The sequence below is a fragment of the Chiloscyllium plagiosum genome, chromosome 8, assembly GCF_004010195.1.
Source record: "Chiloscyllium plagiosum isolate BGI_BamShark_2017 chromosome 8, ASM401019v2, whole genome shotgun sequence".
Classification (NCBI taxonomy): domain Eukaryota; kingdom Metazoa; phylum Chordata; class Chondrichthyes; order Orectolobiformes; family Hemiscylliidae; genus Chiloscyllium; species Chiloscyllium plagiosum.
This window is the reverse complement of record NC_057717.1, coordinates 102,050,747-102,075,831: the sequence shown is the minus strand read 5'-3', so window position 1 is coordinate 102,075,831 and position 25,085 is coordinate 102,050,747. Positions and strand designations below refer to the sequence as shown.

The 25,085-nt window shown below is 43.1% G+C and overlaps 1 protein-coding gene across 1 annotated transcript in view; it reads right to left on the bottom strand.

Annotated features, from left to right (window-relative positions):
- Positions 1-25,085, bottom strand: part of LOC122552261 (complement C3-like) — a 111,106-nt gene that overhangs the window by 30,721 nt on the left and 55,300 nt on the right. The window contains exons 25-32 of the mRNA XM_043694948.1: positions 24,886-24,961; positions 22,329-22,488; positions 20,895-20,990; positions 17,160-17,310; positions 11,033-11,202; positions 7,268-7,426; positions 3,991-4,050; positions 1,777-1,867 (exon numbers count right to left, since the gene is read on the bottom strand). Coding sequence (XP_043550883.1) covers positions 1,777-1,867; positions 3,991-4,050; positions 7,268-7,426; positions 11,033-11,202; positions 17,160-17,310; positions 20,895-20,990; positions 22,329-22,488; positions 24,886-24,961 — 963 coding nt within the window. The remainder of the gene's footprint in view (positions 1-1,776; positions 1,868-3,990; positions 4,051-7,267; positions 7,427-11,032; positions 11,203-17,159; positions 17,311-20,894; positions 20,991-22,328; positions 22,489-24,885; positions 24,962-25,085) is intronic.

The following is a 25,085-nucleotide window of genomic DNA, read 5'->3' as shown; positions in this document are numbered from 1 at the left end:
TGGCCATGCTAAATTGCCCGTAGTGTTCGGTGCATTAGTCAGAGGGAAATGGAAGTGGGTGGGTTACTCTTCAGAGGGTCGGTGTGGACTTGTTGGGCCAAAGGGCCTGTTTCCACACTGTAGGGAATCTAATCATCAATGAATTTTGTTCTTTAAAGTCCTCTACAGCACAGACTTTCCTACGTTTCTTTGTGTCATCTACAACTTTAGCTACTATGCCTTAGATCTCTTCATCTCAGTCACTGTGTTGAAGCTGAGGTCCTAGCACAAACTTCTGTGGTACTCCATTTGAATCATAAAATCTCTACAGTGTGGAAACAGGCCCTTCAGCCCAACAAGTCCACACCAACCCTCCGAAGTGCATCCCATCCAGACCCATCCCCCTACCCTATTACTCTACATTTCCCCGAATGCACCTAACCTGGACAAAAGTATGGGACAATTTAGCATGTCCAATTCACCTAACCTTCACATCTTTGGACTGTAGGAAGAAACCCACACAGAAATGGGGAAAACGTGCACACTTCACACAGACAGTCGCTGGAATCGAACCTGGGTCCCTGGTGCTGTAAGGCAGCAGTGCTAACCACTGAGCCACTGTGCCACCCATCTACCCACTTGTCAAATCAAAGCAGTGCTGGCATTTGTGGAGACAGAGTTGGATAGAGAGGGGCAATGAAATGGACAGAACTGCTCCTTAGACAACTGCAACAGACTGGCTCCCTCTATGCCTCAGTGACCCTTACGCTTTAATAACTGTCTGTCAAAGCATTATACAAGATGAAATCTACTCTTCCTTGGAGGGACATTGGTCTCTCAAAGGTTTTATAATTGATTACATTTATCATTCAGCTTCGAAAGTTATTCCCAGAGACAAGCAATTCTTTACTGAATGTCTCAAACCATTATGTCCCCCTCTTTTCCATTTGTCCACAGTCAAACCTTTCTCTGGCCATGAGGTTCCTTTGCTTCTCTGAAAATGTTTACCATTCCTGGAATTATTGTACTTCATTGAGGAGATCTTCAACTGCCTCATTCTAGTGAAAACTGGGCAGAATTGATGGCTAAATCCTTCTGGGACATTCACTGTTTATCTCTTACCCTGAAATTATTTCAACATCACTTTGTTTTGCAAAGGCCCAACTGTGAGACAAACCCAGGCAATAACACCGCTCGTTTTTCCAATTCCTTTATGGGATGTGGAGGAGCCAGTATTTATCACCCACGCTGAATTGCGCTTCAGCTAAACCCGCTGGTGTCTCAGAGGATAAATATAATACTGTGTGCATGTAAGCAACACCAGATTTTTCCCACATTAATGTACCAGATGGCTTTTAGATATGGTGGTCTCAAGGTCACTATCATTTACTCTAGCTTTTCAATTCAAATTCATTTCATGAATTGAACTTAACTCTCCACTCTGTTCAGATTATTGTCCCAGAACATAACAAATATAGATATTTTCTGTATCAACCCATTCAGAGATGTTATTCTGGAACAGGTGGGACTTAAACCTGGATCTTCTGGCTCAGAGATAGGGACGTTACCACGGTGCACACACGGGCCCTCAATTATAGCTATTACATATCAATTAATTGACAGGGTCGTATCCCTGAGACCAGGATCCAATCTATTTTAACTATTAAGCAAGCAAAAATTTCACGTATTTCTCAACAGATGTAAGAATGACTTTTACCATTGCTCTATTGCTCATTTGGTTCCGCTGCAGTTAATTGTGGGAAGTAATGATCTTAAGATAGTCAGCACACAGCTCACCTTGAGGTATCTCTTCCACACTTACTCTCACATCAAATTTCTTGCATTCTTTTACTTGTTTGGACAACAGAGCGTGATAGCTAGTTAGAACCTGCAGAGTAAAAGCAGAAACAATGGCCATTCATAAAGCAGTAAAGTCATTGAATCACAGAGGTCTATTGTACAGAAAAAGCCCTTCGGCCCATCACATCCGTACCAGTCAATAGTACGCACTTCACTATTGTAATCCCATTTTTCAGCATGTATCCCATAGCTTTGTATGTCTTGGTATTTCAAGAGCAAATCTAGATACTTCGTAAATGTGATGAGGGTTTCTTTGCCAACCCTTACAAGCAGTGGGTTCCGGATTCCCACCAACCTCTGGGTGAAAATGCTTTTTATTCACATGTCCTTTCAACCTGTTGCCTCTTGATTATTGATCCCTCCACCAAGGGGAATTTTTCCTTTCCGTCTAGACATGTGAAATAATAAAATCAATCCATGGACAGCACGGTGGCTCAATGGTTAGCACTACTACCTCACAGCGCCAGGGACCTGGGTTCGATTCTAGCCCTGGGTGACTCTCCATGTGGGTTTGCTCTGGCTTCCTCCCACAGTCCAAAGATGTGCAGGTCAGGTGGACTGGCCATGGGAAATTGCCCCATAGTGTCCAGGAATGTTTAGGTTAGGTGGCTGGATTGGCTATGGGAAATCCAGGGTTATGTGGATGGGGTGGGATGCTCTTCAGAGTGACAGCATTGACTCACTTGGCTGATTCTACAAATCATCTTTCCTATGTGTTGTCCATCAGGGTATGGTTAAAGTCAGTTGCTGTGCATATGCCCTGCAATTGTCCATGAAGCTTAACCTTCTGATGGATTGATTGGCATTTCCTGAATCTCGCTACAACTTTTTTTATGCATTCGGGGGCGTGGGCGTCGCTGATTAGGCCATCATTTATTGCCCATCCCTAATTGTCCGCATGGTAATTAAGAACCAACCACATTGCTGTGAGTCTGGAGTCACATGTAGGCCAGACCAGGTAAGGATGGCAGTTTCCTTCCTTAAAGGACATTAGTGAACCGGCTGGGATTTTCCCAACAATTGTCATAGCCGTCAATAGATTCTTTAACTCCAGATTTTTATTGAATTCAAATTCCATCACCTGCCGAATGTGAACCTGGATTGCCAGGACATTACCTGGGTCTCTGGATTAACAGTCCAGTGATAATACCACTGGGCCATTCTCTCTCTCTCTCTGACTCTAAGCTAAGCATAGGAGACTGAAGGGGCCAAATATTATTATCCAAATACTTACCAAGAAATGTTATGCTGGATAATGCCTCATTTAAATCAGAGATGAGCCGCTACAACTGAAGTGAGTACCATAAACCAGTCACCATCACTCCCCTGAGCTACGTTGACAATGTGCAGAGGAAGCAGTGGCATCATTGATGCATCCACAGATGCTTCCTGCCGCCTGCCATGACAGAGGTTTTGTCTGCATGTACCGGTGACCATGTTTAGCCTTATGGATAAACCAAGGGAAGGTGAGGACGGCAGATGCTGCACGTTCAGAGCTGAAAAGCATGGCACTGAAAAAACACAGAGGGTCAGGCAGCATCCCAGGTGCAGGAGAATCAACATTTCAAGCATAAGTCGATGCTGATGCTGTGTGTATGGGTTGTAGGGACCCAAGGCAGAAGATGAAGCATTCTTCCTCCAGTTGGCGGGGTGGTTTCGATTTGGCGGTGGAAGAGATCCAGGACTTCCATGTCCTTGGGGGTGTGGGAGGGGGAGTTGCAGTGGTTGGCCACAGGGCGGTGGGGTTTTTGGTGTCAGTCTGTTTAGTAATACAATTGTTCTTTGTAGAAAGTGAGATGATACAAGAGCTCTGGTCTCAATGCTGTAAAAAGGTAACAGGGTGAATGTGTAAAAAGAATTCATGACTGAGAAAATGAGCTTGTCAAAAAAGATGGTAAATGGTGTCAGTCTGTTTAGTAATACAATTGTTCTTTGTAGAAAGTGAGATGATACAAGAGCTCTGGTCTCAATGCTGTAAAAAGGCAACAGGGTGAATGTGTAAAAAGGATTCATGACTGAGAAAATGAGCTTGTCAAAAAAGATGGTAAACCTTTTCCCTCAAAAAGGCAGGGTGGGGGTGACCTGAATGATACCTGCATGATGGACTACTGTATTAATGGCACTGCATTTACAAAAATGAGACATACTTACTTTCACTGTTCCTTGTCCTTTTCCATTTGCTTGTATTGTAAATTTTTCAAGGGCACTCATCTGAAATATGAAGAGTGTAGATTAGCCATTCAACCTGACATTGCACTTATTTAACATTTAAAAAAGGAGCAGGAGGAGGCCACTCAGCCCTTTGAGCCTGCTTCAGCATTCAATATGATCATGGCCATTTATCCAACTCAGTTCTCTGTTACCTGTGTTATAGCCCTAAGTACTGTATCACAAATATTCAATATGTTCTGTGGTAAAGAATTCTAGAGGCTCATCACTCTCTGAGTGAAGAGACATTCCAAAAGGGTTAACATAATAAAATTGAAGGAAGAAACTATACGATAAAGTGACGTAACACTTTAATTCAATCTATGATTGGACAAATTAGAAATGAAAAGAAAATTATAGAAAAGCTGCCTAGTGCTCTTTTGTTCTTTGTCTTCAGAATGTGACTGAATGGTAAGGGCTGAAAAATGGAGGTGGTGAGGGGGTCCTTTTCATGACCTGAAGTGGTGGTGAACATGTGTGTCCAAGAATCCAGATTGCAAGTTAAGAATCATAGAATCACTGCAGTGTGGAAACAGGTCCTTCGGCCCAACAAGTCCAAACTGACCTTCCTAACAGTAACCCAGCCAGACCCATTCCCCTACTTGACTAATGCACCTAACCGATACATCCCTGAATGCTATGAACAGTTTAGCATTGCCAATTTACCCTAAACCGCACATAGAGTCATAGAGCCATAGAGATGTACAGCATGGAAACAGACCCTTCAGTCCAACCCGTCCATGCCGACCAGATATTCCAACCCAATCTAGTTCCACCTGCCAGCACCTGGCCTATATCCCTCCAAAACCTTCCTATTCATATACCCATACAAATGCCTCTTAAATGTTGAAATTGGACCAGCATCCACCACTTCCTCTGGCAGCTCATTCCTACCCGTACCATCCTCTGTGTGAAAAGGTTGCCCCTTAGGTCTCTTTTATATCTTTCCCCTCTCACCTAAACCTATGCCCTCTAGTTCTGGACTCCCTGACCCCAGGAAAATTTGCCTATTTACCCTATCCATGCCCCTCATAATTTTGTAAACCTCTATAAGGTCACCCCTCAGCCATCTTTGGGTTGTAGGAGGAAACCCACACAGACTCAGGCAGAACATGCAAACTCCACACAGACAGTTGCCCAAGACTAGAATTGAACCCAGGCCCCTGGCATTGCAAGGCAGCAGTGCTAACCACTGTGCCACCCCTGATTAAGGTGAAGCATTGGAGAGAATGGAGTTCTTACTGCTCTTGTCCATCTCATTGGTAACTGTTACAATATTGGGAATCACAGTCAAATTAACTGTAATGAAATGTGTCTTGCAGATAATGCACAATTCATTCTCAGTGCAATCGCGGTTGTGGACAAATTTCCCTCTCTTTTTACTTTCCCCCTGCACAGACCTCTGAAGTCTATGCAAGGCAGTGACTTCCAGAACCTGTCAAAATGCATCAGCACACCAACTGGGGTGAGCAAAGGCTCTGAGATCTGGTTGCAATGTTGATTTGCTGGGATTGATACTGAGCCTAAAGTCTGAGTGCCAAACAAGCAAGCTGCTTTGTCTCTGGCACTCAGCACTTAAGTGATGCACAGTTAAGGTGTACGCATGTGCTGGCATACCACTTGAACCTCATGAATGCTGGAGAGGCCTTGGATGAGGTAGCAGGTGAATTAAGTCAGGCAGGGTCTTATCCAGTCTTAGCTCTGACATTGCAGCCAAAGTGATAATCTAGTTCTGGTCTTGTTATAAGATTCAGGCCAATTCTAACAAATTAAGGCTTCATGGTGTCAAATCAGCAATAGCAGTATCACAGAAGGTCAACATGAGATCATAAGAAACGGGAGCAGGATTAAGTCACTGAGATCACAGCTGATCATCTCTTCAGTACCATTTTCCTGCATTCTCCCTGTTTCTCTCAATGTATTTAACAGGGAGGGATCTGCCATCTCAGTCTTGCTGACTCAGTCGAATCTCTGGGACAGGACATTTGGAAGCTCCATCACCTCTGAATGAAGGAATTCCACCTCATTAATTGCCTGCCCTTATTCTGCCAAGGAGGAATTACTGGGAATTTTCTTGTTAGAGGTAGTCATTGCTAAGTATTCATAGCATCATAGAAACCATGCAGTGTAAAAGAGGCCAGTTGGCTCATTAAGTCTGCACTGATCCTCCAAAGAGCATCCCACCCAGACCCAGCCCTTACCCCTGCATTTCCCATGGCTAATCCACCCAGCCTGCACATTCCTGGACACAATAGGGCAATTTACCATGGCCAATCCACCTAACCAACACATCTTTGGACATTATTCATTGCAGAAATATGACATTCCGTTGGTTGGTCAGCAGTAAAGAGACTGAGTCACCTGACAAAGTTAAAAGTTGAAACATTATATTATCCTAAGACCACAGACCTGAAACACACTCAAGGAGCTGAATGGCCCATTCCTGCTTCTGTGAAGCATAAATAATTACTTTCTCCAGTCTTATCAGACCTACTGAGAACTCACATTTCACGGTTTTTATTTCAAAAATCCAACATTTTCAGAATGGGGTTTTTGAAGGTACTGTTGTAGGAATCTAGAGGCCTGGCCAAATGACCTCGAGAGATGAGTTCATTTCTTGCTGTAGGAAATATATGAGATGCTTTGTGAAGGTTTCCACTCCCCTACAGTGACAAACCTGGTACCTCACCATGCAGTTGGCTGGCTGAAAATTGTACATCCGTTACATGCCATCGGAATTTGACAAGAATTCCTTTTTTGTACACAATAAAACTGTCAACTCCTGAGCCAGTCAACACAAAATTATTGAGCAAAACAGGTTTTAAACATCATAGCTTCTGAAAACATATATGCAATATGAGTGCCATGCTTCTAGGAATTCCCTGGCTGTTCTTTGTTTCGCTTGCCCTATAATGGTAGTGTTGTCCCAGTCAAATTCATGTTGCTTTCGTGAAGTGGGATGAATGAAGATGCTGTGAAGCCTAAATGCAGGCGCAGACCAGGAGGAATGAATGACCCATATCGTTACTGCCCACTCAATGCAATGTAACGCAAAGTTAGTAAATACACTTCTATAGTTTGGAAGCAAAAATACTATACTGAGAAACAGACGCAAAAGCAAAATTACAATACTTATGCTCAAACCAACAACAAGCACAAATCCCCAGTTAGGGTGCATCAAAAAGAATTGCTTTAAAATAGGATTTATGTGATAACTCACCCTTTCTGATTTTGCCACATATTTACTTGTTGAGTCAAAATGCCAACTAACTGGTCTGTTCCTGCCGGGAATGAGTACCTTGACATCCAAGTCAATTTCTTTCACTTCGGGAATATCCATCTGATACTTGGCAAGAGCTTGTAAAGCAACCATTGTCGCCTAAGGCAGGGTGGAAAGAAAAAAATGTTAGAGGAAATTGAGAAGTAAAAATTTTAAATTGCTTGCTTAAGAAATATTTTATCGCTTGGGTTCAATTTAACCTCTCCAAGAATAATCAAGAAATTTCAGAACAGACAAAGTAAGCAGTGTTCCAGTTCTAATTTGGGAGTGCAGGGGATAAAGGCATTAAATCTTAAAATCTCATAGAATCACATTAATCCAAAATCAATGGATAAGTCTGCACATTACAAACAATAGACAATAGCAATAAACAATAGGTGCAGGATTAGGCCATTCAGCCCTTCGAGCCAGCACCTCCATTCATTATGGTCATGGCTGATCATCCACAATCAGTATCCTGTTCCTGCCATATGCCCATAACCCTTGATTCCACTATCTCTAAGAGCTCCATCCATTAGCTTTCTGTTATTCCTTAATGGGCTGGAGGCATCACTGGCAAAGTCAGTCTTTGTTACCAAAATTTGTGAGAAGATTTGTAGCTCGGGTGCTCATTGCTGTGGTTCTGTTCGCCGAGCTGGAAGTTCAGCCACTCTCAGACAACAACTCACCAGAACGAAGGACCCGATACCCACATTAGCATAACTAATGTAGTGTACAAAATCCCATGCAAGGACTGCACAATACACTATATAGGACAAACAGGAAGACAGCTAACGATCCGCATCCACGAACATCAACTAGCCACGAAACGACACGACCAGCTATCCCTAGTAGCCACACACGCAGATGACAAGCAACATGAATTTGACTGGGACAACACTACCATTATAGGGCAAGCGAAACAAAGAACAGCCATGGAATTCCTAGAAGCATGGCACTCATCCACAAACTCCATCAACAAACACATAGATTTGTTACCAAAAGACAGCTAGGCTTCAGAATCTGTGGTAAACCACCTTCTTGAACCAGGTGATGGAGGGAGATCCACAAAGATGTCAGAAAGGGAGCCCCAGGATTTTGACACAGCCACAATGGTGGATATACTTCTGAGTACGTTAGGGTGTACCACTGGGTAAAGAATTTATAAATGTGGTGCTCCTTTGCAGTTCCTGACTTTGTTCTCGGAGGTACTGAAGGTCGCAGGTTTTAAATAAGCAATGCAGTGACGACTTAAAGTCGTTTTAAACAACTTCACACTTTGGAAAAGCTCAGAACTAAATCATTTCTTCATCATAAGGATGCCATGAACTTGCTCAAAGGGACACTCATCAGCTAACACAGCATGATAGAGTTACAGACACATGTACAGCAAGGAAATGGTCCCCTCAGTCCAACTTGTCCATGCTGACCAGATATCCTAAATTAATCTAGTCCCATTTGCCAGCAGTTGGCCAATATCCTTCTCAGCCCTTCCTAATCGTGTACCTATCCAGATGCCTTTTAAAAGTTGCAATTGTACCAGACTCTAGCACTTCCTCTATTAACTCATTCCATACACGCACAACCCTCTGCCTGAAAAGGTTGCCCTTTTAAATTTTTCCCCTCGCACCCTAAACCTATGCCTCGCATTCTGGACTCCCCAGTCCTGGGGAAAAGACCCTGGCTCCCACACTCCTGATGAAGAGCTTATGCTAGAAAGGTTGACTCTCCTGCTCCTCAGATTCTGCCTGACCAGCTGTGCTTTTCCAGCACCACACATTTTGACCCTGGTTACTCACCCTATCCATGCACCTCCTGATTTTATAAACCTCTATAAGGTCACCCCTCAGCCTCCAACGCTCCAGGGGAAATAGCCCCAGCCTATTCAACCTGTCCCAATAGCTCAAACCCTGCAACCTTCGCAACATCCTTGTAAATCTTTTCTGAATCTTATCAAGTTTCACAACATCCTTCCTAAAGCAGGGAGACCAGAATTGAACGCAGTATTCCAAAAGTGGCTGAACCAATGTCCTGTACAGCTGCAACATGACTTCCCAACTCCTGTAGTCAATGCACTGACCAACAAAAGCAAGCACACCAAACATCTTCTTCACTTCCTATCTACCCACATTTAAGGAGCTATGAACCTGCACTCCAAGGTCTCTTTGTTCAGCAACACTCCCTAGTCCTTACCATTAAGTGTATTATTCCTGCTCTGATTTGCCTTTCCAAAATGCAGCACCTCACATTTATCTAAATTAAACTCCATCTGCCAAACCTCAGCCCACTGGCCTATCTTATCAAGGTCACATTGTTCTCTGAGGTAACCTTCTTGACTGCACACTACACCTCCAATTTTGGTGTCATCTGCAAAGTTATGAACTATCCCTCCGATGTTCACATCCAAATCACTTATATAAATGACCAAAAGCAGTGGGCCCAGCACTGATGCTTGTAACAGATTGCTGGTAACAGGCCTTCAGTCTGAAAAGCGACCCTCCAGCACCAACTGTTTTTTTTTGCTTATTTAATAAAACCTGGTAGTAATAAACAAAAAAAAGCTCCTAACAAATAAAACTGAGTTTCATCATTCAGTATAAGCAGATCAAATTCTTATTTGTTCAGTACAGTATATCAGCAACATGAAATGGTGATGGTTATTGAATCCAAGTTGAGAGTGTGTTGCTGGAAAAGCACAGCGGGTCAGGCAGCATCCGAGGAGCAGGAGAATCGACATTTTGGCCATAAGCCCTTCATCAGGAATGAGGTTTGTGAGCTGAGGGGGTGGAGAGATAAATGGGAAGGGGGGGTGGGCCTGGGGGGGTAGGTAGCTGAGAGTGCAATAGGAAGTGAAGGTGTCCTCACTTTCTCCTTACTGAATCCTATATCAATTTGCCAAAATCAGATGCATGCACTTTGCACATTTGGACTTAGATTGCTGATCTGACAGCATTGAGGAGCTGCTGCAGCATCAGAAAATCCATTCTTTTTGAAATAGAATATGATTGCGACCACGTGCACTGGTTTAATTGTAAAGTTTCCATTGGAATTCAATGATGGAGATGAGCTGAGTGTAGGCATTTCTGCTAACTCTCAATTCAACTTTGCAATTCCCAACAACATGTTTGGGGTGTAGAATTATACCATCTCAAATCTGGGCAGAGGTGCTCCAACCCTTTGCAAATGGTGGAAATATGTTACTCACTACTATCCCTATCACTTGTACCACAGCAACCGTGGAGAAAAGGGCTAACTGACAACATTGCAGAGGTGGGTGGAGTGTGTCAAGAGTAAGTGATTGTGCAGGTCAATACGTAATTTCTTTTAATGACTGGCTCAGAAAACACTGGCTGGGCATTCATTGCTGTCCACAGGCTCTACTGCTGTTAGGTAATGACCACGCTTTCTCCGGGTGACAGAATTATTGTAAACCTCCCAGATCGTGGACATGTCTTCGAGATGAGGGCAAGCCCATGCATCCATCCACAGCAGTGTGAAACTGTCCCCCTTCACCACACTTTGGGATTCTCTGGGCGTTCTGGTTAACCCTGCCCCACAACCAACATCAACAAAAACAAGCACCAAATTGTGATTTTGTTCAAGTTCATCAGATCTGGTGGGTCATATGTGCCACAATAGTTTGAAAACTCTGTTCTCCAAGATTCTTGCTAGACGTTGCTAATTTTCCAAAGAGTTTGTTACAAACGTAAAGCTGTATTGAGCAACCTGTGTAGTGCTAAAGCCGCCTCCATATTCACTCCTTCGAGACAACCATTTCACTAATTTGCCGGCTTTGTCGAATTCCTTCAACTGCACAAGAGTGAGAAGGGAATATCCTGTGGCCTCAATCGTGTACAATGAGTTAGCACCGTCAGCGTCGGCCCAGTATGATTGGTCTAGAAGGTGTAAGAGAAAGAAGTAGTTAAAATGGTGATCTTTTGGTATCCTTTCCTTTATTGGTCAGAGTACTGAGTACAGGAGCTGAGAGGTCATGTTGCAGCTGTACAGGACATTGTTTAGGCCACTGTTGGAATACTGCGTGCAATTCTGGTCTCCTTCCTATTGGAAAGATGTTGTAAAACTTGAAAGGGTTCAGGAAAGATTTAGAAGGATGTTGCCAGGGTTGGAGGATTTGAGCTACAGGGAGAGGCTGAACAGGCTGGGGCTGTTTTCCCCTTGAGCGTCGGAGGCTGAGGGGTGACCTGATAGAGGTTTATAAAATCACGAGGGGCATGGATAGGATAAATAGACCAAGTCTTTTCTCTGGGGTGGGGGAGTCCAGAACTAGATGGCATAGTTTACGGTGAGAGGAGAAAGATATAAAAGATTCCTAAGGGGCAACCTTTTCACGCAGAGAGTGGTATGTGCATGGAATGAGCTGCCAGAGGGAAGTGGTGGAGGCTGGCACATTTGCAGCATTTAAAGGGCATTTGGATGGGTATATGAATGGGAAGGGTTTGGAGGGATATGGGCCGGGTGCTGGCAGGTGGGACTAGTTTGGGTTGGGATATCTGACCGGCATGGACGGGTTGGACCGGAGGGTCTGTTTCCGTGCTGTACATCTCTATGGCTCTATGATTATGACCACCACCAAGTTGAGAGGTCTGTACTTTTCTTCTGTCGTCCCACTGGTAACAATGAGTCTTTAAATTCTTTACCCACAGTTGTCAATATTAACAATTATACATAATTTCCAGAGATGTGATTGCACAATCTGCAGAAAATGGGACTTGAAAAGAGGCTTCCTGGCTCAGAGGTAGGGACACTATCACCCCACCACAGATCAAAATCGGCAGGTATGATGTAGTGGGTATCACAAAGACATGGTTGCAAGGGGATCAGGATTGGGAGCTGAATATTCAAGGATTTACATTCTATCAAAAAGGTAAGCAGGTGGGCAGAGGGGGTGGGGTTGCCTTTTCAGTAAGAAATGAAATTAAATCAATAGCAAGAAATAAAGCAAGGTCAGATGGTGTAGAATCTGTATGGGTAGAACAAAGGTTAAAATAAAAATGGAGTTGGAGTTCTGTACAAGCCTCGAAACAGTAGTCAGGAGCTAGGGCACAAGATACACCAGGAGATAGAAAGGATGTGTGGGAAAGGCAAAGTTACAGTTATCATGGGGGATTTCAATATGGAGACTGGGAAAATCAGTATGGAAGAGGATTGCGAGAAAAGGAATTTGTGGAATGTCTCCAAGATGGCTTTTTGGAGCAGCTTGTGGTGGAGCCCACGAGGGAACAGGCAATACTGGATTTAGTGTTATGCACTGAGGCAGACTTGATAAGGGAGCTTAAGGTGAAGGATGGCTCAGAAGTAAGCGATCATAATATGATCGAATTTTGTCTGCAATTTGAGAGGGACATGGTAGAATCAGAGGTAAAGGTATTACAGCTGAATAAAGGCAACTGCAGAGGCATGAGGGAGGAGCTGGGTAGAATTGACTGGGAGAGGAGCCCAGCAGGAAAGACAGTGGAACAGCAATGGCAGGAGTTTCTGGGAGTAATTCAGGAGACACAGCAGAGATTCATCCCGAGAAAAGAGAAGCATGGTACAGGGAGGATGAGACAGCCATGGCTGCCTAGGGAAGTCAGGGATAGCATAAAGCCAAAGAGAAAGCATATAATGTGGCAAAGGGCAATGGGAAACCAGAGGATTGGGAAGCTTACAAAGACTAACAGAGGGCAACAAAAAAAGAATTATGGAGGGAGAAGATTAAATATGAGGGTAAGCTTGCCAGTAATATAAAGGAAGATTGTAAGAGTTTCTTTAGATAGCAAAGAGCAAAAGAGAGGCAAAAAAGGATATTGGGCTGCTTGGAAATGATGCTGGAGAGATAGTGGGGAGCAAGGAAATGGCTAAGGAACTGAATAATTACTTTGCATCAACCTTCATGGTGGAAGACAGGAGTAATAGCCCAAAAACTCAAGAGGGTGAGGGTGCAGAGCTGAGTATGGTGGTCATCACCAAGGAGAAGGTGCTAGAAAAACTGAATGGCCTGAAGGTGGATAAATCACCTGCACCAGATGGACTACACCCCAGAGTTCTAAGGGAGATAGCTGAAGAGATAGTGGAGGCGTTAGTGGTCATCTTTCAGGAATCGCTAGAATCAGGAAGGGTCTCAGAGGACTGGAAAATCACTAACATGACACCCCTGTTTAAAAAGTGACGAAGGTAAAAGACAGAAAATTAGAGACTGATTAGCCCAACCTCGGTCATGGGTAAGATCCTGGAATCCATTGTGAAAGATGAGATTTCTGAATACTTGGAAGTGTATGGTAAAATAGGGCAAACTCAGCATGGTTTCATCAAGGGGAGGTCATGCCTGACAAATCTGCTAGAATTCTTTTTGGAATTAATGAGCAAGTTAGACCAAGGAGAGCCAATGGATGTTGTCTACCTGGATTTCAAGAAGGACTTTGACAGGATGACGCAAAAGAGGCTACTGAGTCAGATAAGGGCCCATGGTGTTAGAGGCAAGGTGCTAGCCTGGATAGAAGCTTGGCTGTCTGGCAGAAAGCAGAGAGTGGGGATAAAAGGGTCGTTCTCAGTATGGCAGCCAGTGACAAGTGGTGTTATGCAAGGCTCAGTGTTGGAACCACAACTTTTCACTTCATACATTAACAATCTAGATGAAGGAACTGGAGACATTCTGGCTTGGTTTGTAGATGATGTAATTGTGATTGTCTGTGTGGAGTGTGCACATTCTCCCTGTGTCTGTGTGGGTTCCTCTGGGTGCTCCAGTTTCCTCCCACAATCCAAAGATGTGCTGGGTAGGCGGATTGACCATAGTGTTCAGGGATATGTAGAGTTAGGTGCATTAGTCAGGGGTAAATGTAGGGGAATGGGTCTGGCTGGGTTACTCTTTGGAGGGTCAGTGTGGACTTGTTCGGCTGAAGGGCCTGTTTCCACACTGTAGGGATTATATGGATAATCTTTCAACTTGGACAGTTCACTTAGCTCATAACATATCATTTCCAAAAAGTGGTTTTGAAAGACAACTTTCCAATAGTGCCCTTTCAATGAACTTCATATAAGAATATAAGAACGAGGAGCAGCAGTAGGCTGTCTGGCCCCTCGAGCCTGCTCCACCATTCAATAAGATCATGGTTGATCTTTTCGTAGACTAGGATCCACTTACACGCCCTCTCACCATAACCCTTAATTCCTTTACTGATCAAAAAATGATCTTTCCTAGCTTTAAATACGTTCACTGAGGAAGCCTCAGCTGCTTCCCTGGGCAGGGAATTCCACAGATTCCCAACCCTCTGGGTGAAGAACTTCCTCCTCAATTCAGTCCTAAACCTGCTCCCCTTAGTTTTAAGGCTATGCCCTCTTGTCCTAGCTTCACCCGCCAGTGAAAACAATCTCTCTATTCCCTTCATAATTTTATATGTTTCTACATGATCTCCCCTCATTCTTCCAAATTCCAATAAATATAATCCCAGTCTACTCAGTCATTCCTCATAAGCCAACCCCCTCAACTCCAGAATATAATGAACCTCCTCTGCACCCCTTTAATAAAAAGGTCTGGTTTCATCTCAGTATGTCAAATGAACCAATTTTAATAATCATTTGGACACAAGCCCTTAAGAAATATTAATAATGAAAGCACATTCATAGAAAATGTGATTGAGTCATCCATTTCAAACAAACTAGGTTTTTATAGTTTTCTCATGAGAAAAAGCCCCTTGAAACATAACTTTATAGAAAAAGTTAAAAATCACACAACACCAGGTTATTGTCCAACAGATTTATTTGGAAGCACTAGCTTTCGCAGCCCTCCTTCTACATCAGGGGCAGTACTCTGAAAGCTAGTGCTTCCAACTAAACCATTGGACAATAACTTGGTGTTGTGTGATTTTTAACTTTGTCCACCCCAGTCCAACATCGGCACCTCCACATCATTTTTAGAAAAATGTACATTAGCAACATTCAAATGCATTGTTAAAGAGATTGTAAAAATCACTATTAGAGAATGTAAAAATCACTATTAGAATTCCATCAGAAAAATGCTGCTGCTGAATTCTCCTTTTGCACAAGAGTTAAAGATTCTGGAAAAACAAATCATTAGCCTCCTGGATTGGACTTTTTAAAAATTAGGAAGAAGGATTTCAGTGAACAACGAATACTGACTTAAAAATGAAATTTGTTTTTGCTCTCCTCTAACCAACTCCCTTGGACACAAAAGCAACAGATAGACCATGCTCAAGATTCCTACTCAGCTGCATTCCAAAACAATGAATAATTATAAACCATTATCCTGCTACTAACACACCAAAGTGCATTCCTGACTGGTTCCACAAAGTTAAAATGTCATATTCCTTGTCACTAATAAAGCCCAGGAACATCATCCCTCTCCATCTCCTCCCTGTCATCGGGAAGAATGTTACATACAACATTAGTCCTACAACAGCAAGAACTCTGAGGTTTCTAGGATCCAGGAGAGGCTCTTTAAGAGACTTGCCATTCTAACATCAACTTATTTCTCTCAAGTACTGCCCTCTAGCCTGATAGCAGGGTGTCCCTAGTTACAGACTGACCTAGTGGGATGCCCAGGGCTGGGTACCTCGCATATAATGGAGTATAAGAATAGGGAAGTCTTACTGCAACTGAACAAGGAGCTGGGGAGACCACATCTGGAGTTCTGTCAGTGGCTTGGTCCCTTTATTTCAGGAAAGATACCATTTCATTGAAGGCAGTTCTGAGAAGATTCACCAGTATGATCCCTGGTGTGGAGGGAATGTATTATGAGCAAAGGTTAAACAGATTTGAATTTGACTCACTGGAGTTTAGAAGAATGACAGGTGATCTCATTGAAACATCTAGGATTCATCAGAAGCTTGACAGGATAAATTCTGAGAGGATGTTTCTCCTTATGGGAGAGTCTGGGATAGGGGGCATAGTCTCAGAACAAAGAGGTGCCACCTTAAGACTGAAATGAGGAGGAATTTCTTCTCATAGTGGGTTGAGAGTCTATGGAACTCCTTGACAGAGAGCTGTGTGGACAGAGTTCTTCTGTATATTTGAGAGACAGACAGAGGGACAGATACATGATCAACCGGGTAATCAAGTGTTATAGATAAAGGGCTGGAAAGGGGACATGAGGAACGACCGATCAGCCATGATCCTATTGAATGGTGGAGCAGGCTTGATGGGTTGAATGGTCGCCTCCTGCACCTATTAGTTATAGTGTGACGGTCTAATAAACAATGCAATATGAAAATGAAACAGAAAGGACTGGACCTGAATTTCACCTGTGGTCCTATTTATGCCAGTGTCACTCAATGGGATGGAATTTGGATAAAATAAACTAATAATTTCTTACACTGTCCTCCCATTTTGTATTGCTAATTAAAACAACTTCACTGTGGTGGCATGGTGACTCACAATACCCTCGGGTGACTGTGTGGCATTTGCACATTCTCCCCATGTCTGTGTGGGTTTCCTTCGCGTGCTCCGGTTTCCTCCCACAGTCCAAAGATGTGCAGGTTAGGATGGATTGGCCGTGCTAAATTGCCCATAGGGCTAGGTGCATTAGTCAGGGAGAAATGGGTCTGGGTGGTTTACTCTTCGGAGGGTCGGTGTGGACTTGTAGGGCCGAAGGGCCTGTTTTCCACACTGGAGGGAATCGAATCTAATCTAAAAACGCTCCCCAACCTTTAATTCATGGTTTTATATATAAGGGAAATTATCATTGCTTCAGAGGTGCAATCAAGGCAGAATTTTCAAATTACCTTTATTTCCGCAAATATTTCACTTCCTCCTGATGTGCAGAGATGGACAGAATAACAAAAGGAAGGATCTTCAGACAGGGAGAAGAAATATGCAAGCAGCTACCAATCAGGCTTACCTCCTGAAGCAAATTCCATCAGGGTGTTCAGTTTGTTGATTTTCAATAATGAGAGTGCATAGGCTGTTATTGCCACAGAATATGCCCTCTTCAGATTATCAAAGTGTCCGTTCAGGTAGTCTCCTGCTTTTTGGATGCTGTCTTCATAACCCTGAAATTAATACATCAAAATTAAACCAGCAAGTTTTCAAATGGTGTTTCATCAAGTGTCACCTGCTGCCACATACTGAGCATAATGCAATACTTATTAAATATGTAAAATCAGTGCCATCTTTTATCCAGGTTAAAATCTCAAAAGCATCAATTTTCTCCCAATAGTAGAGTTCTTCATCTCTGAAAAGTGTTTTAAAATGGACACTGCGGTGATTATAACGAGGTCAGCCAAAGGGGACCTCATAGAAACCACATTCCCTGATTGGGGCTGTTAACCTAGTCCAATTAGGGAGCCCTGGCTGACAGATAGAAATCAGAGGTTCTGTTCACTCTGAGAGCTGGCTCTGAGGGAGTTGGATCAGTGTCAAGGACTCTCCATGTGTCAATAAAGGTTGACTTGGTGATGACATAACAGCCTCTATGGAGTTATTTCAGACACCAGGCAAGGATGAAAAATATGTCAATTGAAGTTGGACAGCACGATCGTTTTTTGGGAGTACAACTTCAAAATAATCTCTTGCCTTTGGGTTCATGTGGCTGTAGCATAGAAGGCAAATAATATATAGTTTTTCAGCAGTACTGTACGAATCATATACATTGGACAGTGTAGGATTGCCAAAACTTCAGTTCATGTTTTGCAAGGCTGCATTGTCCCACCATGGATGATGTTCTTTCCTATTTGACTGCTGCCAATCCAAGTGATCCATCCTTTCAGTTTTGCCAGCATCCCACAATCTATCCACTGCGACTAATCGCAGTCCTTTCTCTGATTTCCCTCCTCCTGACTGCCAATCTTTGGACTTGCTGCCAGCCCTCAAATCACTCCAGCTGCTGATTTCTCCAGCCAGGCATCTTGTGTGGCATTGAGCTACATCAATCTCACCCCAGCTCCATGCGCCAGCAGTGTTTGCAGCAAATCCACCGCAAGTGCTTCAACCAAAATGGCTATTTCTCAGAGTCGAACGGGATTACTCCTCAGTCAGACCACGAGAGACAGCCTTTAGTAAGGGGGGCCTAGCGGAGTTAGTCAAGGGGAGGATCTGCTATTGGGACCAGGGCTTGAAGTTTAATTTAGATGAATGTGAGGTGCTGCATTTTGGAAAGGCAAATCAGGGCAGGACTTATACACTTGATGGTAAGGTCCTGGGGACTGTTGCTGAACAAAGAGACCTTGGAGTGTCAGTTCATAGCTCCTTCAAAGTAGAGTCACAGGTAGACAGGAGAGTGAAGAAGGCATTTGGTATGCTTTCCTTTATTGGTCAGAGCATTGAGTATAGGAGTCTGCTTGGGGTGCTGAGAGTCAAGGGGTCAGTGCCTTATATAGTTCAGGGATTGAGCCCCAATGAGTCCTGCAGGCACAGTGCAGGGGTGAGAGAACACAAGATATAAAGGCGGTAATGGAGTGGGGATGGTAATGCATTGGAAGGCATAGAGCAGGTTGCTCATTGACAGTCACAACCACCTGGCTTTGTCGGTGAGACAGTGCAATATGATGGTTAGCATGACTTAGTTATAGCCTACACTGGGCAATTGGGGGAACAGTGACACTCCGTCAGATAGACCTCTGAGATGGAATGATGCCAAGGACGTGTAGCCTGTGCAGTTTGGTTCTGATACATCAATGCATTTACAAATGGGCTTTAGTATTTGCAATGAGGGGACAGCAAATGAAGTTTAATTTAGATGAATGTGAGGTGCTGCGTTTGGAAAGGCAAATCAGGGCAGGAGTTATACGCTTAATGGTAAGTCCTGGAGAGTGTTGCTGAACATAGAGACCTTGGAGCGTAGATTCATAGCTCCTTGACAGTAGAGTCACAGGTAGATAGAATAGTGAGGAAGGCGTTTGGTATGCTTTCCTTTATTGGTCAGTGCATTGAGTATAGGAGTTGGGAGGTCATAATGCAACTTTACTGGACATTGGTGAGGCCACTTTTGGAATACTGTGTTCAATTCTGGTCTCCTTCCTATCGGAAGAATGTTGTGAAACTTGAAAGGGTTCAGAAAAGATTTATAAGGATGTATGGAAAATAAACAGCATGAAAGCATGGGAAGGGTTAAAGCATGAAGACCACTGGTGACCTGTGGTCTGTGGAAGGCAGGATGGGATAAGAATAGTGGAATTCTCTTACACCAATGAGCAGAGTAAGGTTAAGGCTGAAAGGTCACTATGGCGAGATGAGATAACAGTTAGTAAAGTCTCCCTGTCTGGGTCCATAAGTATTTGGGACATGATATTAAATATCTAATTAATAGTTAGTAGAGTCAGCTTGAGACAGGAGACTATTGTAATAGATGGAATAGCTAAATATCTAATCAAGACAGGTTAGTCTGGAATGGAAGATCACTGTAGCAAAGGTGATAATAAATATCTAACCGTGACATTAGAATAACATTAAGTAGAATGTACAACTAAAGAGATAATGGGAACTAACATCACTGGTTTATTGTGTAGCTAGAGTGAGGTACTTTGACTAATATAGTTGGACATGCTGATAAGCTAACAGAAACATGATAAAAAAAGATATACAAAACTACGGACCCTTAGGTTCATGGGCATTGAAGAATCTGCTTTCTCAGTGTGACAGTTTTTTGTTTCCAATAAAAGACCTACTTCTTGAAGAATTCTCTGCATCTCCTGGTGATTCTCTATATTTTCTCCACAACAGATGTTGCCAGGTTTGGAAGGTTTGAACTCTGGGGAAAGGCTGAATAGGCTAGGGCTGTTTTTCCTGGAGCATCGGAGGCTGAGGGGTGATCTAAAAGAAGTGTATAAAATCATGAGGGGCAGAGATAGGGTGAATAGCCAATATCTTATTCCCAGGATTACAGGAGTCCAAAACTAGGGAGCACAGGTTTAAGGTGATAGAGGAAAGATTTAAAAAGGATGTAAAGGGTAACTTTTTCACGCAGAGGGTGGTGCATGTATGGAATGAGCTGCCAGAGGAAGTGGTGGAGACTGGTACAATTACAACATGTAAATGGCATCTCGATGGATATATGAATAGGAAGGGTTTAGAGGGATCTGGGCCAAATGCTGGCAAATGGGACTAGATTAGGTTGGGATATCTGGTCAGCATGGATGAGTTGGACCAAAGGGTCTGTTTCCGTGCTGTACTGTCTGAGAGCACTTGGCCTGGTGTTCAGCTGGTCTTCAAAAATGGTACAAGTGCTGGGAGTTCTGGGAGGTCCCCATACTATCTTCTACCCAAGTGGGATGGTAGGATTAGCAAAAACACCTTAGTGATGCTGTGCTTTGGTAATGAGGTGAGCTTCAGAGAAAAACACTGGGGAACACAGAGAAACCTTCCATGAAACTTGCCAAAATTAACACCAATCTCTCAACCCAAATTCTCTGAATCAAAATACTGCCTTGACACCTTATGTACTAAAAGGTAAAATCGTCATAGCTTACCAGATTATAGGGCTGCTGCCTGATTAGAGAAAGTAATGACTGGTGATGGTTTAACCTGAGGTTCACCGTGCCACTGTGGGAATTGTATTGGCAGCACCAGCCATCCAGCCAACTGAGCCAACCAACTCTCACCTTGAATGCTATCTTACATTAAAAAAGGATCTCTTTACCTCTATGTAAGGTGAACAAACAGTCTTAGCTTCATCAAGGGCGATGAGAACAAATGCAGTCAGTGAAGAATCACTTTCTGATCCCTTGACTCCTCCCTAAAGGAAATCAATATGCAAAACAACAATTAGGCATCACAATCTGGCACTTCTCCACATAATGACTTGAAGAAAACAGCTCAAGTAAGACCAAAAGCAATCATTAATTTATTTCTGGAGTTCATGATTTAGCAAAGGTTGGAAAAGAGGTTTAGCAAAGGTTTAAAGGCTACACAAGGAAGATATTGACACCAAAGTATCTGTAACCTAGATCTTCATAATACTTCAATGCCTCAAATTTGTCTCATGGAACAACATGCCCATTTTAGAATATCAGACATGCTGTATGAATCCAAGAATTGAACAATTTAAAACAAAAACTCTGGAAGAAAATTGTCGCCTTGGCATTTATCTTGGTTTAGAACAAGCCGTTAAAAGGCTACAAGTTAAATGCCTTCCTAAAAACTTGTATTTATAAACACAGAAACCTTCACATTTGAAAAATATTGTTGGAGGATTTGCAACATAGAGGGGAATGGAACAGATATCAAGGAAGAGCAAAGAATGTAATGATGGAATTTAAAGTGGGAAAAGGAATGTTATTCCTCAAGGTTGCATAGGTCCAGGAGGCAGAAGCTCATAGGAATGTAGGAACAAGGAAGGAATTAAGGGATACGGGGGAAGTGCAGGTAAGTGGCATTGAAATGCCCATCAGCCATGATTGAATGGCAGAGAGAACTCGATGGGTTGAATGGCCTTACTTCCACTCCTATGCCTTATGGCCTTAGGAACAGTAGTAGGTCTTTCAGCCCCTCAATCCTATTCGACCACTCAGTGTGATCATGGTTGACCTGAATGTTTAGAGAACATTGTTCGATGGTGAAGGGCAAATGATAAAGGGGTGGCAACAAAACATAGGAGTTAGAGTGAGATATGTCCAAGGAGGCATTCACGAGGTGGAAAAGGGTAAAGGAAAGGATTAAGAGAAGTTTTAATAAAGGTGCCCAAAATCTTTAAAAGTTTTGATAGAGTCAATAAAGAGAAGATATTTCCAGTGCCAAGAAGGCCCACAGCAGAGTATTTGAAATAAGAACCAGCATTAAACAGGAATTTTGTTAACGTAATGAGATTTCATGATCATGGAATGCTCTACTCATGGAATTGGATTAAACTGTAATAACCAAAAGAGGATTGGAGGAATAGTTGAAGGAGATAAATGTGGGAAAGAGCTATGGACTAGAACGAACTATATAGTTCTTTTAGTGTGCAAGCATTGGTATGATGCACCAAATGGCCTCATTCAGTCCTGTCTTGCTTTATGATTCCATGACTTAATGACTTAGTTTCTTCAATGTAACCATATAGAATGATGAAGAATGAAAAGAAACAATTGCGTACAATCATCTCTCCATGAATTACAGGACTATCTTCTCTGAAGGAACCGTCAGGCTTCTGTTTATTTAATATCAGCCACTTTGCAGCTCCACATAAAATATCAGGCTGAACCATGATCAAATTATACGACATTGCAAATACTTTCACCACATAAGCAGTCAACCTACAGAGAAAGAAAGGCAACATTTAAAGGAAGAAACAAATTTGTAAATTGAACTGAAGAATCGTTTCACATTGAACAATTATCATTGCCACAGTAATCATGATCCAGGGAATAGATACTGAATAAATATTATTTAATCCAAATCTGTATTCTTTCATGGAAATCAGCTTTTTAATGAGAATAGAATACTTGCAGAACACTTTCCCAGAAGCCTTCCTCTCTTTCCTCTCCAGCACTCTCGAAACGCTAAGTCTGACTAAGATTCTGGATGTAGGTTTGCTCGCTGAGCTGGAAGGTTCATTTTCAAACATAGGTTCATTTGATGTAACAGCCCTGTTCACATCCACCAACATCAACCTGGCCAAGTGAAAATGAACCGTCCAACTCAGCGAGCAAACCTATATCCAGTACCTCAACCTGAGCTACAAATCTTCTCAAAACTCTCTGACTAACATTTTGCTGGGGAGCAAATTACTACAAATGCTGGAATCTGTATTGAAAATGAAAAGGCTTGAGGACACAGTATCCGTGAAGAGATAGGGTGGCTCAGTGGTTCAGTGGCTAGCACTGCTGCCTCAAAGCACCAGGAACCCAGGTTCGATGAGGAGGTTAGGCTGAATTGGTCATGCTAAATTGCCCATAGTGTTAGGTGGATTAGTCAGAGGGAAATGGGTCTTGGTGAGTTACTGTTCAGAGGGTCAGTGTGGACTTGTTGGGCCTGTCCCCACACTGTAGGGAATCTAATCTAAAATATCAATAGGTGACACAGTGGCTCAGTGGTTAGCACTGCTGCCTCACAGCATCAGATACCCGGATTCAATCCCCGCCTCAGGCAACTGTCTGTGTGGAGTTTGCCCATTCCCCCCGTGTTTGCGTGGGTTTCTTCCGGGTGCTTTGTTTTCCTCCCACAGTCCAAAAATGTGCAGGTCAGGGCAAATTGGCCATGCTAAATTGCCGGTAGTATTAGGTGAAGGGGTAAATGTAGGGGAATGGGTCTGAGTGGGTTGCTCTTCGGAGGGTTGGTGTGGACTTGTTGGGCTAAGGGCCTGTTTCCACACTGTAAGGAATCTAATCAGAAAGCAAGCTAACATTTTGAGTCTGGATGAACCTTCACCAGGGCTCTTCACCTTCTCAGTTCTAGACTTGAAACATTAGCTAAGATTTTGGTCACTCAGCCTGAATTCAATAAAACTCTCAGCTAATGCAACTGCTGGAGAAACCCATCTAGTTCACGAATATGCTTTAGGGAAGGGAAATGTGCCAAACTTCCTGATGAAGGGCTTACGTCCGAAACGTCGGCTCTACTGCTCCCCGATGCTGCCTGACCTGCAGTGCTTTTCCAGCACCACACTCTCGACTCTGATCTCCAGCACCTGCAGCCCTCATTTTCTCCCATACTTACCCAGTCTGGCATGCATGTGACTCCAGACCCACAGCAATGTGGTTGACTCTTAACTGCCCCCTGGGCAATTAGGGATGGGCAATAAATGCTGGCCCAGCCAGTGACACCCTCATCTCATGAACAAATCAAAAAAGATTGCATGGGAGATTGAAAAAGAATGTGTATATCCTATACGGCTGGTAATGCATTGCAGTTTTTTTTCACAGCAGTATTATTAGCTGGTAGAGAGAAGCAGGAACATGAAATTAAACCAAAGAGTTCATATCTGGAATGAGCTGCCAGAGGAAGTGGTAGATGCAGGTACAGTTGCAACATTTAAAAGGTATTTGGACAAGTGCATGAAGGTGACAGGTTTAGAGGGATATGGGCCAAACACAGGCAAATGGGAATACTTAGTTTGGTAAACTTGGCCAGTGTGGACAAGGATCTGTTCCTGTGCTGTCTGACTCTATGACTCAATAACTGCAGATGCTAGTGATCAGAAACAAAAACAGAAATTGCTACACACAGCAAGTCTGGCAATAACTGTGGGCACAGAAATAGAGCTGATGTTTCGGGTCATAGATCACAGAATCCCTACAGTGCAGATAGAGGCCATTCGGCCCATCAAATCTTTGAAGAGCATTCCATCAGATCCCTGTATCCCACATTTACCATGGCCAATCCACCTAACCTGTATATCTTTGGACTGTGGGAGGATACCTGAGGAACTGGAGGAAACCCGCGCAGACACAGTGAAAAAATACAAGCTCCACATAGACCGTCATCCAAAGCTGGAATGGCACCCAGGTGCTGTGAGGCGGTGACCCTCCTTCCAGAAGAGTCTTTTCTTTTGTTGTTTTAGAAGCAGTTTCCAAACACTTTTTGTCCAGTGCCTTAAAATCCCACAGCATTTCTGAGGAGTATCTAGGGTATTGTCATTGTCAAGGATAACACTACAGAATTACCAGAAAGAGAAAGGTAACATTTAATTTATTAATTTAACTATAACATACCATGTGCTAGGGACTCGCCCTGTAAATGCGGCATAGGCGCCACTCGATTGGCGATAAGCCAATTGCTGAGCATAACCTAATGGAATACAAAAAATGTAAGAAGAAATTAAACTCTACCAACACTGGAAATATGAAATATGAAAACACAATATGTTGGGGAAAAAGAGTAATCCAGTACAGAATCACAGAAACCAGAAAAT